The sequence below is a fragment of the Spermophilus citellus genome (genome assembly GCF_964194105.1).
Source record: "Spermophilus citellus genome assembly, chromosome: 3".
In the NCBI taxonomy this organism is placed as follows: domain Eukaryota; kingdom Metazoa; phylum Chordata; class Mammalia; order Rodentia; family Sciuridae; genus Spermophilus; species Spermophilus citellus.
In genome coordinates this window covers 142,402,242-142,416,160 of record NC_138184.1, presented here as the reverse complement: position 1 = coordinate 142,416,160, position 13,919 = coordinate 142,402,242, and the positions used below count along the sequence as shown (strand labels likewise).

Here is a 13,919-nt window from a genome sequence, read left to right as displayed (position 1 = left end):
GCCTCATCCCAGGCCCAAAGCAACAGGACAAACCAATCCTGGGCTGGAGCCTCCAAAACCATGAGCTCAAATAACCCTTTTCTCTGTAAAGGTTAAGTGTTTCAAGTATCTGTTACTGAAATGAAAAGCTGACAAAGACAGGCATTGGCCAAGATTTTCCAAAAGCCCAGTCCCCACTGAACACAAGTGACAAATTTTGTCTTGAAAAGAAAGAATGAGGAAGGAATCTCAGCTTCTTAAAAGAGATTTACCATGATTTTTTTTTTAAAGGCAGGAAAAAAGTAGAAATAGGAAATGGTTTTATTGATTTGTCCTCAAATACATTTTTACACATTTATACCCATTTACCAATTATTTATAGAGCACCCACTACATTCAAAGTATTTTGTGCCAAGTGTTGCTGGCAGAAAATCAATGAGGATGGCTATTTTCTGTCCCTTGGTTGGGAAAGAAGGTCTATCCACATAAATTGTGTAACTGCCACATGACTCGAGTGTCACTGAGGCCTGTCCATGTCATACTCATGGCATCCTGCCCCTTCCTTCTTATCAGCCCTGCTTTGTTTTTTATATTTCCCATTCCATTCATTCCACTTACCACCTGATAAAATATCACACAGCTGATCCATGCTATCTCCCCAAAAGCTAGAAGGTAAGCCGCAGGAAAGAAGGAGGAAGTCTTTGTTGTTTAGTCCATTTACATATCAAGGCTGGTCCACAGTGGACACCAATAAGCTTTATTTTTAATGAATGGATAGATGGATGGTAAAGATCTAAGGAAGCATAACAAAGGTCCAAAGGAAAGAGGGAACCCAGGTAAGTGGCCAGAGGTTTTTATCAAGTGGTGACATTTGAGTTGATTTGGAAAAAACATGTCAGACATCAAGATATTCCAGATGGCTGGGCGCGGTGGCAATGCCCATAATTCCAGCAACTCTGGAGGCCAAGGCAGGAGGATCACAAGTTCTAAATGAGTCTCAACAACTTAGCAAGGCCCTAAAGCAACTTAGCAAGGCCCTAAACAACTTAGCAAGATCTTGTCTTGAAACAAAAATTAAAAAGGGCTGGGGATGTGGCTCAGTGGTAAAACACCCTGGGTTCAATCCCCGATACAAAAAAAAAAGATATATTTTGGAGAGAGCAAAGAGCCTAAGAAAAGACAGAAATGGGATGTCTGTGGTGTATTCATGGTCCAGGGAGGTCCCCACCGTGCAGCTGAGAGCAGCCACTCTGACAACACTGAGGCACAGAACTGCAAAGGCTCAACAAGGATTGACAAAAATGTTGCACATTGAATCAAAAAGACCAGATGGCCCTTGTGGGAGTTCAAACTGTAGGCAGCCAACCTGACAATTTCCGGGCCAAATTGAGAATGATGAGGAAGGAAGGGGATCCCCAAATAGCCAGATGGGACAGATCAGGCCCTCATAAGCACTAGAACTGAAAGCCAATGTGGCCACATCTCCCTCATGTGCTGGGAACCTCAGGGAGCCTGCAACACATGCCCCTGGCGGACTCTTTGTCACAGACCATGGAAGCCTGGGACTAACAAGGGCCCTTCTGTGACAGTTATTCATGCCCGTTCCATTGTGTTTTAAATGTGGCTAATCACAGTCACCTCTGGGGAGTGGGACCCGGGAGGGGAGGGATGAACACATTACCCTCATAAGCATGAGTGATTTAAAATCCCAGGTTAGGACCCAAACTCACAAAATAATGAAATTTACACCAGAGGTAATTAGCTAAACTGTAAAGCCAGCCATCTAGAACGTAAACTCCACAGGCAGTCTTTTCTTTCTTCTTTCTTTCTTTTTTTAAATAAAATTCACTGACCTTGACAACTGCTACATTATTAATGAGGCTGACACAGAAGTGGGATTTGAGGTGGCAGAGGAGGTTTTCACAGGAGAAAATATCCATCCAGCACCTGAAATCTTGTTTCAGAGTAGAAAAAAACAATTGAGTGCCTCAAGTCAAAATTCCTAGCTAAATTTCTTTTAGAAAAGAAAAGGAGAGCGTTTCAGCCCTTGGATGGATCCTAAGAGGTGGCTGCCATCTCAGCTTTTTTAAGCCATTCAAGTGAACTGTGAAAAGGGATGAGTAATTTGTCTTGCTGCCCCATGGCTACTCCCTCCCTGACTCTCATAAAACAAATCTGTCAGCAAGTATGACTTTGGGGTGTCAGAGCCTCATAACAATATAAGAATGCCCAGAGCAGCCAGGGAGCGTGGTAAGGCTTGCTTCCAAATGTCCACTCGACCTCCTGTGAACTCTGGGATTTTAAAGGACCATCCTGTCCTGAGCCTGCCCCTCTCGGTGGCTGCAGGGGACACCTACCATGTGGGATGGTGGAAAAGATGAGCCTTGAAAAGGCCCTCAGAAAAGATAAAAACAATGATCCTGCAGAGCAAGCCTTTTATTGTTCTACAGGAATGGGTCAAAAATGAAAAGCAAGATCAGCTTCCTGCTGGCGCCGACCCTGCCCCACGTCCCAGCCACACTATTTGTGGACATCACCCAGTGAAAGGGGGAGTAGACGCTCACACAATAGGCGGTTCAGCTAATGAAATGCAACCATTGTGCCTCTCTTACTGTACTCAGATGGTGAACACAACCCTGGCACCACCAGTGAAAAACATTATGGGATGCATTGATGAGTCAGCCAAACTTCTTACGGTGGAGAGAGAACAGGCAGGGAAATGGAAGCCTTCAGAGAAATGGCTTTACTTTTAGGAAGAATGCAACCCTAAAGCAGCATTGCTCAGGGTCAGTGAGGGTTTGTTCGTTTATTTTTAAATTTTTAATTCCAATGTGTGCCTACTATTGGGTTGTGCATCCTTAAAGTTCATAAGAGTCTAAATAAATAGTTGACTAAAGAACGTAGGGAGGTCAGAGGGCAACACCATTGACCACACTTTAGAACTGCTTTGGATTTTCCTGAAGCTTTAAGAGATCTCTGGGGATGGGCCATGCAGAGGCCTGGGGTCAGGTTTGGGAAAAGACACTTGCTGCCAAGCTGTGTTCTCCTGGAAGCTGGTTTCACACAGCTCCTGGTCCAGGTGTGGAAGGACAGAAAACAGACACAGACAGGAAGGAAAGTATATAGGCTCTGCTTAGCTCGCTGGGATACTAGAATGTCTTATGCTTTCTCATTGGAAGAAATAACCTCCAGAGCTAAAATTCAGGACTCTACCCCATTCTCTCTCTCCCTTCTCTCTCTCTCTCTCTCTCTCTCTCTCTCTCTCTCTCTCTCTCTCACACACACACACACACACACACACACACACACCGCAAAACACAGCCTCCATCTGGACAATTGTTCTTTTCTTTTTTTTAAGATAGAGAGAGGGGGGGAGAGACAGAGAGAGAGAGAGAGAGAATTTTTTTAATATTTATTTTTTAGTTTTCGGCGGACACAACATCTTTGTATGTGGTGCTGAGGATTGAACCCGGGCCGCCTGCATGTCAGGCGAGCGTGCTACCGCTTGAGCCACATCCCCAGCCCCTGAACAATTTTTCTAACAATTTTCTCAAGCCATTGCAAATTCTAAATTGTCTCTTCTTCTCATAAATATTTTCACTGGTGAAGAAAAGGGACAGGACCTACAAAAAGCCCACCCCAATCATGAGAATACTGAGTCCACAGAGCACTTTGTGTAGTGAAAAACAGACATAAATTAGAATTAATTTTCAAGGAATGGAAAAAATGAAGGAGGAAAATAATGGAAATGAGATTTATTAACAAATATTAACAGACTCCTTCAAAAAAATTATGTGTCCAAACTAACCTTGCTACCAAGGGTTCTCTCTGTCTCCATAAACTGGAATAATTAGCTTCTTGGGCACCAAGTGTAAAACAATGTAAACTTTAGCTGAAATCCATTATTTTTCTGGAATAATATTCTAATATTGGTTCAATGTTTTCCTAAATGGTAAGTGCAACCATGTAAGAATAGAACTATGCTATCTGTGGGTGTGTATGCACATATGCGCGCACACACACACACACACACACACACACACACAACACATCATAACCCAGGAAGTTTTCATCTGCTTCCTCAACTTCCCCACATCCAGAGGGAAAAGCTGTAATTGGAGTAAGTTGAGGGGAGTTCTGCGATGCATGGTGATACAGCATCCTCAGAAAGAGAAGACAGGCTTTCAAACTAGATACATAGTTATCCATCCTACTTGAAAGCCAAAGACAAGCTGTTAAAAAAACAGAATCCACATGGGAAAGACGAAAGAATATCAAATTAAGATGTTCCAATCTGCCAACTCTGCAGCTGAATAAAAACACACGGTGTAATTTTAGAAACTGAGCAACTCTGTGCTAAAGGATCTTATTGCTTATTCTCCCAGCCTCAAGCAAAGTGAGTTTGACATATGGTATATGACAGGACTGATGGATGGGAGGATGAAGGGCGGGTGAGTAGTCAAGGTGGAAGGGAAGCCACCTGGAAGGATGGGCCAGAGGGAAGGATGAGTGGGTGGATAAGCAATCAGGATGACTTTTCGTACATGGTTATTCTCAGGATGAGAGTTCCTGGGACCTCAACAGTCCAGTATGAGGTTTCTAGGGAATTCTTAGGATATGTGTTTAGAGTATCATGAAATGGATGAGGAATAGATTGGTTCTTATGGGAAGTTCTTACTCCTCAGAGTTTAAAAATAAATCTGTGTGCTAATGGCGTTTTTATGAAAGTTGTATGACAATAACTGTGGCTCATACACCCAAATATGAGAAGGAATCCAGCATTTTGTCCTTGGGACAAGGACACAATGGAGACAGGTGTAACTATAGGGGAGTTAAACAGTAAATTTGGAAAGCAGACTAAAAAGCATGTGCTAAAGATAGGGAGTTTGGGCACTGACACCTGGAGTCACAGAGTCTCTCAGCACAGGTCAGTTATTAAAAAATAAAATTTAAAAAAATCCCTCTCTTCCCAATGTCAAGCTTAAGAGGTTACATATCATACCATCCAACTACAAGTTTCCATGGAGACATTAGAGAGGGGTTGCCAGCGGTTGGGGGAAAGTATGAACTAGTCAGGAGCATGGAGGGTCTCCAGGACTATAAAAGCATTCTCCACGACACCATAATGATGGGCACATGTCATTACATGTGTGTCAAATCCCATAAGATATATGACACAAAGAGTCAATGTTAGGCTTTAGTCAATAACAGTGCATAACAATGGCTCATCAATCATAACTAGTGTACCACACCAGAGCACAGGGGAGACTGGGAGGCAGAGTGAGGGAGTATATGGGAACTCTCTGCTTTCTTTTCATAGCTATGTAAACACAAATGTGCCCTAAAAAAAAAAAAAAAGTCTAAACGACAAATAAGAATCTTTTTCAATGAGAGACGGGCAGAGGTGTATCCTGGGAAAAAAAAAATTCTGATAACTCTGCTGGGAAAAGGATCCAGGAAAAAGACACACAAGGATAAACAAGAATATATCAGAGGACTAGGGCTGTAGCTCAGCGGAAGAGCACTCGTCTGGCACTTGAGGCACTGGGTTCAATCCTTAGTACTGCATAAAAATAAAACTGCACCTATTCACATAAGAGAACAAGATTTAACCTGGAGCACACCTGAGTGACAATATACCATGAGTTAACAAGTAAAAGTAAGTCTATTCCCTAAAAGACTATAGCCACAAGAGTAGAACAAGAGGAGTTATTTAGCCTATTTTTCCCTCAAAAAGAGTAAACTTTTCTGAAACACTTATTTCAAACATGATTATAAATGGCTTATGTATAATGTTGTAGATACTAGGGCTACTTAACAAATCATTCCACAGTTTAGTGGTATAAAATAACCATTTATTAAGCTCACATGTTTAACAGGTCAGGAATGTGAACAGCAAACAGCAGGGACGGTGTGTCTCCACTCCAGAGACTGGGGCCTGGAACCATCTGGAAGGTCTTTCATTCACATGTCTGGCAGTTGATGCAGGTTGTTGACTAGCGAACCTCAGCTCTTCTCCAAGTGGGCCCCTCCCTGTAGTCTCTGTATGTGGAAAAGTTTGGGTTCCTCCCAGCATGATAAATGACTGGTTTCTTAGGGCTACAGTCAGAGATCCAGACAGAAAAAAAAGCTATGTCCTTTTACCACCCAGCCCTGAAAGGCACATAGCATTCCGTTCACATGCCCCACAGGTCAGAGCAATCACTAAGGTACATGGTAGGGGTGAGAGATGTAGACCACATCTGCCCCTCTCCCTGGGAGGAGTGCCCCTCACACTGTAAGAAGTGCATATAAGGTGAGATTTGGTGCAGCCAATTTGGGGAAATTAAATCTGTCCATGTGAAAATCAAAGTTTATTTATATGCTCTCTCAGGGGCAAAAATAGAATTATTCAGGGAAGACAGACAGGGAAGGTCAGTAATCACTCGAATCAACAAACTTCACCCACTCTACCCTGTTCCAGGAAAAGAGAAATACTCAGACCCAAATGACACAGATATTCATGCATGGATGAAAACCAATTGAACCTAACATGCTCATCAAAGAAACTAGCACTCTTCTCCCACATCAAAGACTCACTGCAGTCTAGGGGCTTGGACTGAATTGGCAGCTTAACTCAAGAGGCATGTGGTTCTGGTGAAAGCCCCGTAGGACACAATCCACCACTGCTCCATCCACAGACAGCCTACGTCTAGTCACGCTCAACTTTGCCTGTTCATTCCAGTGCCTTTGTCAAATTCACCCAAAATAAGCAGGTCTTCATAGAATTCTGTTGCTCTTTGGTGCTGACTTGTGCTTTCAAAGGACAGAAACAGAACCAGTGATTTAAGATTCAGAAAAAAACAAAAACAACAACAAAAAAACACTGTACACATTGATGCACTAATTTAAAACCAAACATGACGACCAGGGGAAAAAAATCCATTTATTTTAACAGCCTTAAAACACTAAAAAGGAGAGGAGAGAAAAGAGTTTTGTTCATTTACTAGCTCCAACATTTTTCTCAAAAAACAACAAACACTTGTTAGTTGTGTGCGTGCACACATACACAACCCTAAGTAAATATACCATAACCATGAAGTTTATTTCATGAATGCAATCATGGCTCAATTACCAGATGAATAGAAAGAAAAAAAACTAGGTTATTACATTATTTCCGTAATCATGAAAAGACCTTCATCAAAACTTAATACCTATTCCCAAGTTGTTGTTTACATTAAAAATAAGAATTCATATAGATCTTTTAACATGATAAAACAACATAAATCTTAGTCCCAAAGCCATCATCTTACTCAATAGGGAAGCACTAGAGGCAACTCCACTCAGGGCAGAAACAAAGGCAAAAAACATGTCAGAAACATGGAGTTTAAGATATGAGTCAGAGCAATCAAACAAGAAAATAATTAGAGATGTAAGAGAATCAAAGTCCCATTATTTGGTGGTGATTCTTAACAATACACCTGGAAAACCCAAGAGAATTTATAATAAAAGAGAATACAACCCAATAAAAGAATGTGATAAAATAGTAAATTAATTAAGATAGCCATCATGGAAACTTGACAAAACACTCTAGGAATATGCAGACACAGGCACTGTCATAACATTACTGGTGGGAATGCAAAGTGGTAAACTACCTGAGGAAGGAAGTTTGACAATATTTAACAAAATTACATGTTTATTTACCTTGTGACCCAGTATTACCACTTCTAAGCATCTATCCCTAAGAAAGACTGACAAAAAAAAAGTATATTTGTTAAAGCACTCAAAACAGGAATTGATTGATAATTTGTAACATGACAAAAATAGACTAGATACTGTGGTAGACGCATGTGGCTATTATTCATTTCATCACTCTTTATAATAGCAAAAGACTGGAAGATCACCCAAATGTCCCCCAGCATTCGGGGGCTGCTTAAACTATGGTTCATTGTAGAACGGAACATTCTGCAGCTCAAAATAAGGAATGAAGAGTTCCTGTATATACCATATGCCCTGATTCCCAAGATAGGATTTTAGTCGGAAAAAAAAAATATAGAGGTATATGTGGCATGCTACTATTAACCTTAGAAAGGAGAAAAGGTGGGGCTGAGGTTGTGGCTCAGTGGTAGAGTACTGGCCTAGCATGTACTAGGCAGTGGGTTCCATCCTCAGCCCCATGTAAGTGTAAAATAAAGATATTGTGTCAACCTAAAACTAAAAACTAAATATTAAAAAAAAAAAAGGAGGAAGGGGACCTGGAAAAATACATATATGTTATGTATGATTTTTACACATATGTACATTTTTAATGAGAAGGATAAACCAAAAAATCTTCTAAAACATGGTTAACTGTGTAGAGAAAAGAGAATGGAATAAAAGAGACAAGGACAGACATAGTACTTTGAATCTATCTTTTTTAAAAATTTGACTTTAGGGCTGGAGTTGTATGTAGCTTAGTGGTAGAGTGCTTGCCTATAAAGATTTGACCTTAGAACCATGTAAAATTTTACTTATTACAAAACAAGGACCATAAGGAACAGAGAATTCTCCACATACCCTCATTTTTAAGGCTGTGAGCCAACGTGAATGAAAATGGGAATCCGCAGAAATCACATGACAATCTGATGGGTGAGCAGGCTTCCAAGAAAGAAGTCAGTGTTTGGAGGCAGAGCCAGAGAAGGATCCTCAGCGTGGAGGAACTGAGACAGGCGCATGACTTACCTCCACCTTGCTCTCCGGTTCGTGATCAGCAGCGGAGAAATACACAACCTCCTGCACTTCATCCCTGGGCCGGGCTGAATTTTTCCCAAACACCACCAGACCATCCTTAGCACGTGGCGGGAAGGCCACAAAGCAGTAACTTGGAGGAGCTCCGGCCATCCTGAAAAGAGAGCACCTATGAGAACAGGAGCGGACCTGACGGAGAACCTTCCAAGGGCGAGTTCTGCAAACGCATTTAACCAGCGGGAACAGATTCTCCATGGAACTGTGCGCAGTGAGCTCATGAAGCGATCCCAGCTGGCCGTGAAGGTGGGGTGCCTGGAGTCGAACCACAGAGTCACAGAGACCAGATATTGTTTAGTACTCCGTGGGATTAAATGAGCTCAGATTCTCCACACACCGAAGTGGCAGCCAAAAGTGCAGTGGTGTGGGAGAAAGCAAAGGGGATTATTGTTCCTGGCAGAACACACACACACACACACACACACACACACACACACAGAGCAATCTGTCAAACGAATAAATGAATTAACAAGAATACAGTCGTTCCTTGGTATTCAAGGGAATTGGTTCCAGGACCCCTGGAAGATAACAGATCACAAAATCCACAGCTGCTCAGTCCCTTATACAAAATAATGTCTGTTATTTGCATATAACTTACCCACATCCTTCTGCACACTTTAAATCATTTCTAGATTATTTATAATACCTAATGAGATGTAGATGCTATGTAAATAGTTCATATGCTGTATTACTTAAGGAATAACAAGAAAAAAAGTGTTTATGTGTTTATTACAGATGCACAACGCACCAATGCTGTATTTTGGATCCACAGTTGGTTGAATCCACAGATGTGGGAATCTGAAGATGCAGTGGGTTGACGGTACTCTGTAGAGGTGCACTCACTACCAGATATAAAGATGCATGGCAACTGATTATCAGATTTGGAGGTGTGATCAGAAATCAGAAAATGGATCTAAAGATAAACTGAAAGAGACCACCTGCCCCTTTTAAAATATAGTATTACTCTACCTCAGTGACATATTATTCAAGCACACTTGGCTTTCCCTCCTACCCCTCCAGTGGCTCCTGGGCTGACTAGGTCTCTTCTAAATGACTATTGTGCATCCTCACTTCTTGACCCTTCCATCCTTGTTTAATGCTTTCCCCACCCCCCAAGGGAAAATTCTTCCATGCCCAGAGCTTCCCTTGTTAATTATGCACCCATGAGGTGCACACAGTGAATTTCAGCTCAGTTCTCAATTTGAGCTCCCAACCATAGACCCAACTGTCTCCCTGGTATCCAAAGCTGATGTCAGCCTCTTCCCCCAAAGGGGGCCCTTCCAACCTTCCCTCTCAGAGGCCAGCTCCATCATCCATCCCAGTAGAGTTTCTGGAATTCAGAAATCATCCCTGTCATCTACTTCTCCTTTATCCAACATGTCACCAAGTCCTATAGATTCAGTCTCCTAAATCTCTATGGAAACTAGCTACTTCCCTCCATTCTGTTGCCACCACCCTACACCAAGACCACCATCATCTCATCATCTCCAGCCTGGACCAGGCAGTAGTCTTTTAAGGGGGCTGCTGCAAAACCTCTATTATTTCCCTTCCAAACATCCTCCACATTGCAGCCAAAGAGATCTTTGCAGAAGGAAGATTTGATCACGTATTTCTGCTTAAAATACTTTCACCACTCTTAGAATAAACCTCAAAGTCATGCCACTCACTCTCACAACTCCAGAGCACAGGCCTTTTTCCAGTTCCCCCAATACCCTCAGGGCCTTTGCACATGCTCCACACTTTTTCCTGAGAATTCCTTTCCATGCTTCCTTACAACAAAATGACTTGCCTAGTTTCTTTTGCAGCTTCACATACCAGCTCAAATGTACTGTAATTTATGTCACTATACCATACTGTCTCATAGAATACTGTTCTTTCCCTTTATCTGAATAATTTGTATAATTTCTTTCTTACCAAAAATTAATATTTACTTTCTCTTTCCTCTCTCCCAAAAAAACTAAGCAATATGAAAGCAGGAACTGTGTCTTTTTTTGCACACCCAGCTCTACACAATGTTTTATGCAGAATAGATGTTCATGAAATAATAGATGTTTCCTAACATCTCACAAACCGAAGATGACTTTACAACTCTCTTTCCTCACCACCGCACCCCTGCACCTGACCTGAATGCCCTTGGCTTACTCTTTATGTCATTCCGGATCAGATTCAAAATGGCTTTTTTTCAGGAAGACTTCTATAAAAGACTGCCCTTTATTCAGCATCCACAAGCACTAATGCATCCAGTTTGTTCTAGAATAATGCATGTTTGTTGCTTGCAAATATATTTCCTTATCAGTTTCTAAAAGTTCTCTGAGGATAGGGGCCATGACATCCAAATACAGAAGCCCCACATTACAGGCCCTCAACAACGTTACATGTTGAACCAACCATATTGTGTTTTTTAAATTGATTTTATTTTTTAAATACACGGCAGCGGAATGCATGACAATTCTTATTACACATATAGAGCACAATTTTTCATATCTCTGTTTGTATATAAAGTAGGTTGACACCCAATTTGTGTCTTCATACGTTTACTTTGGATAATGATGTCCATCACATTCCACCATCCTTGCTAATAACCCTGCCTTCTCCCTTTCCCTCCCTCCCCTCTTCCCTATCTAGAATTCATCTGGGAGGAACAGATAAATTATATTGTATTTGTAGCATCAATTACCCAATTAAAAAACTTTTTTCTTTCTTTTTAAAAAATTTTTATATCAGCTATATTGTATTTATATCATTGATATCCAATCAATTCAAACACTTTTTTCTTTTCTTTCTTCCTTTTTAAAATTTTTTTATTTATGAGTCCCAAATACAAGATATCAGTAAATCAGTGTTTTCAGAAAAGCACTAAACTGGATCCAAAGCTCAGCTCCACCACTAGTAGCTGTGTAACCTTGAGCAAGTCAATTTACCTCTCTGAGCCTGCAAATGTTTTGCCCCAGCCCACAATTCTTATGACTATCAAATAAAATGATTCATTGGGTGCGGTAGCGCACACTTGTAATACCAGCAGCTGGGGAGGCTGAGGCAGGAGGATCACAAGTTCAAAGCCAGCTTCAGCAATGTCGAGGTGCTAAGCAACTCAGTGAGACCTTGTCTCTAAATTAAATACCCAATAGGGCTGGGGATGTGGCTCAGTGGTCAAATGCCCGAGTTCAAATCCCAAGTACCCCAAATAAATAAATAAATAAAATGATGCTTGAGAATGTATTTTGCAAACTGTGGAGGCTACATAAGAAGATACTCTGGGTTTTAACTTTTAAAACAGAGTAGCATCTCAAGATTTCTGCTAAGCAGGCCATCTAAAATTGACTTGCCTCATCCATACCCAGAGGAGTCATCAAATCATAGAGTCAGCAATATTCTATGTTTGGAAACATACTGCAATTTCAATGTCCAGGTTACTTCAGTCTCATCTGTATATGTCCACCCAGGGCTGACGGAGTTTCCTTCCTCTCACATTGCTTATGGAAGCCTCCTCCCTAGGGTGTAAAGAAATGGGAGACCCCTTCCCCAACTCTAAAATCCACTCCCTCCTAGCCTAGAAAAATAGCCTCTCTTCCTCCATGAGAAAGAAAAACCAGGAAGATAAAGTCTTCTCTTAACCTTCCCCAGGTTCACAAAAACTGCTTCATCTGACAGCGATAAGCCAAGAATCAATGTGCACAAGAATGACTATAAAATAAAATGTCTTTTATGGAGGTTTCCTAGAATATGGGCATGGGAGGAACTGCTGGAGGGTGAAATAAGGTGTAGCCAACCCAGAAGCAGCCATGGGGGGGGGGGGACAGGAGGTGTTTGCTGTGCTTTAGTTTCTGAGTATGTAACAGAACTTCCCTTCCTCCCCCTGCCACCGCGCCATTTCAAAAGGGCTGGTGTCTCATCCAGGAACAGGACCTCATTTTATTCCATCCTGAAAAATGTTAGGAATCCACTGGTCTTGCATTTACAAGAGTCATCTGTAGAAAAAAAACAAATCCTAAATCTTTGACAAACAACTATTCTTCATCTGGCATCTGCTTGCTCAACAAGTCAACTAGGTCACTTGACCATGACAAGGACATAGGCAGCAGAAGCCCAGGGATGTGTAGGAATGCTATAAGGAAGCAGAATTTCAAAGTCTGTTAGGGGAAAAGTTAGCTAGATAGACAAGTGAAGTGTATCACAACCAGCCATAAACTAATAGAGTCTAACAGTCCATTTTCTTTGGCTGAGTCTCCAATCTATTCACTGACTAACTGCAGAGATGACTTAGCAAGACTTTTTTTTTTTTTTGACTCTGAATTAGCAAAATCCAAAAGAACTTTCTATGGTGATGGAAATGTCCAGTCTCTGCTCTCAATATGATAACCACTAGCCTAATGTGACTCTGGAAGTGTAATTGTTATGGTCAAGGAACTGACTTTTCAATTTTATTCAAAACATGAATTAGCTTATATATAAGTGGCTTGTAAGAACTCAACTGGGCAGGGCAACAATCCATTTCCTGCAGAAATTCAGAAACGAAGATTTCCATGAAAAGACTTTGGAAGATCCCAAAGAACTTATTTGTGAAATCCCCACTTTTTCTAGGTACAAAATGTGCTATCATCCATAAAAATTGAATTAGCAAATATGAGGCAGGGTACTGCTGGAAGACTGGAAAAAAATGATTAGGGCAGCTCCTGGACTCACCAGGCTGACTGAGTTTACAGAAGCTCCTTCCATCAGGAGCTAAAAATGGTAGCTCTACACACCAATTCCATTTCTCCTGATATGAGTCTCCTAATTCTAACTTGGAATCCACCATGAAAGTGGCCTTTACTTCCTCTTTGTGTATCTGTCTGCTCAATTCCTCTCTCTGGTTCCTAAATAAATTTTGGAAACCTTCACTTTTCTTCAAATCTCCATCCATCTCCTTAAAGAAGGTATCTCCCTTCCCATTCCACAAATGAAAGGTGGGTGAGAGGGTGAGAGGCTGTTGCAGGGAGAAGGTGTGCAGATGGACTATAGTGTTATGCTGTAGGCCTGATGCTGAATCCAGGTATGGCCAAGTCAGCATCTTCCAAGCCTTCAAGTGGATTATTATATCAACTGAATTAATAAGAACAATATTTTCTTGGAAAACCATGTTTAGAAATATAGATATCTGCCAGGTGCAGTGGCATATATAACTGTAATCCCAACCA

General features: G+C 41.3%; 1 protein-coding gene across 3 annotated transcripts in view; it reads right to left on the bottom strand.

Moving 5' to 3' along the window:
- SCRN1 (secernin 1) overlaps positions 1 to 13,919 on the bottom strand; it is a 63,283-nt gene that overhangs the window by 34,241 nt on the left and 15,123 nt on the right. For 2 of the 3 annotated variants that reach the window (XM_081284432.1, XM_081284431.1), the window contains exon 2: positions 8,680 to 8,839. In XM_081284432.1, coding sequence (XP_081140558.1) covers positions 8,680 to 8,838 — 159 coding nt within the window. In that variant the 5' untranslated portion in view covers position 8,839. Of the gene's footprint in view, positions 1 to 5,847; positions 6,877 to 8,679; positions 8,840 to 13,919 lie in introns of those variants that run through there. The other variant, XM_081284433.1, reaches the window with a different exon arrangement.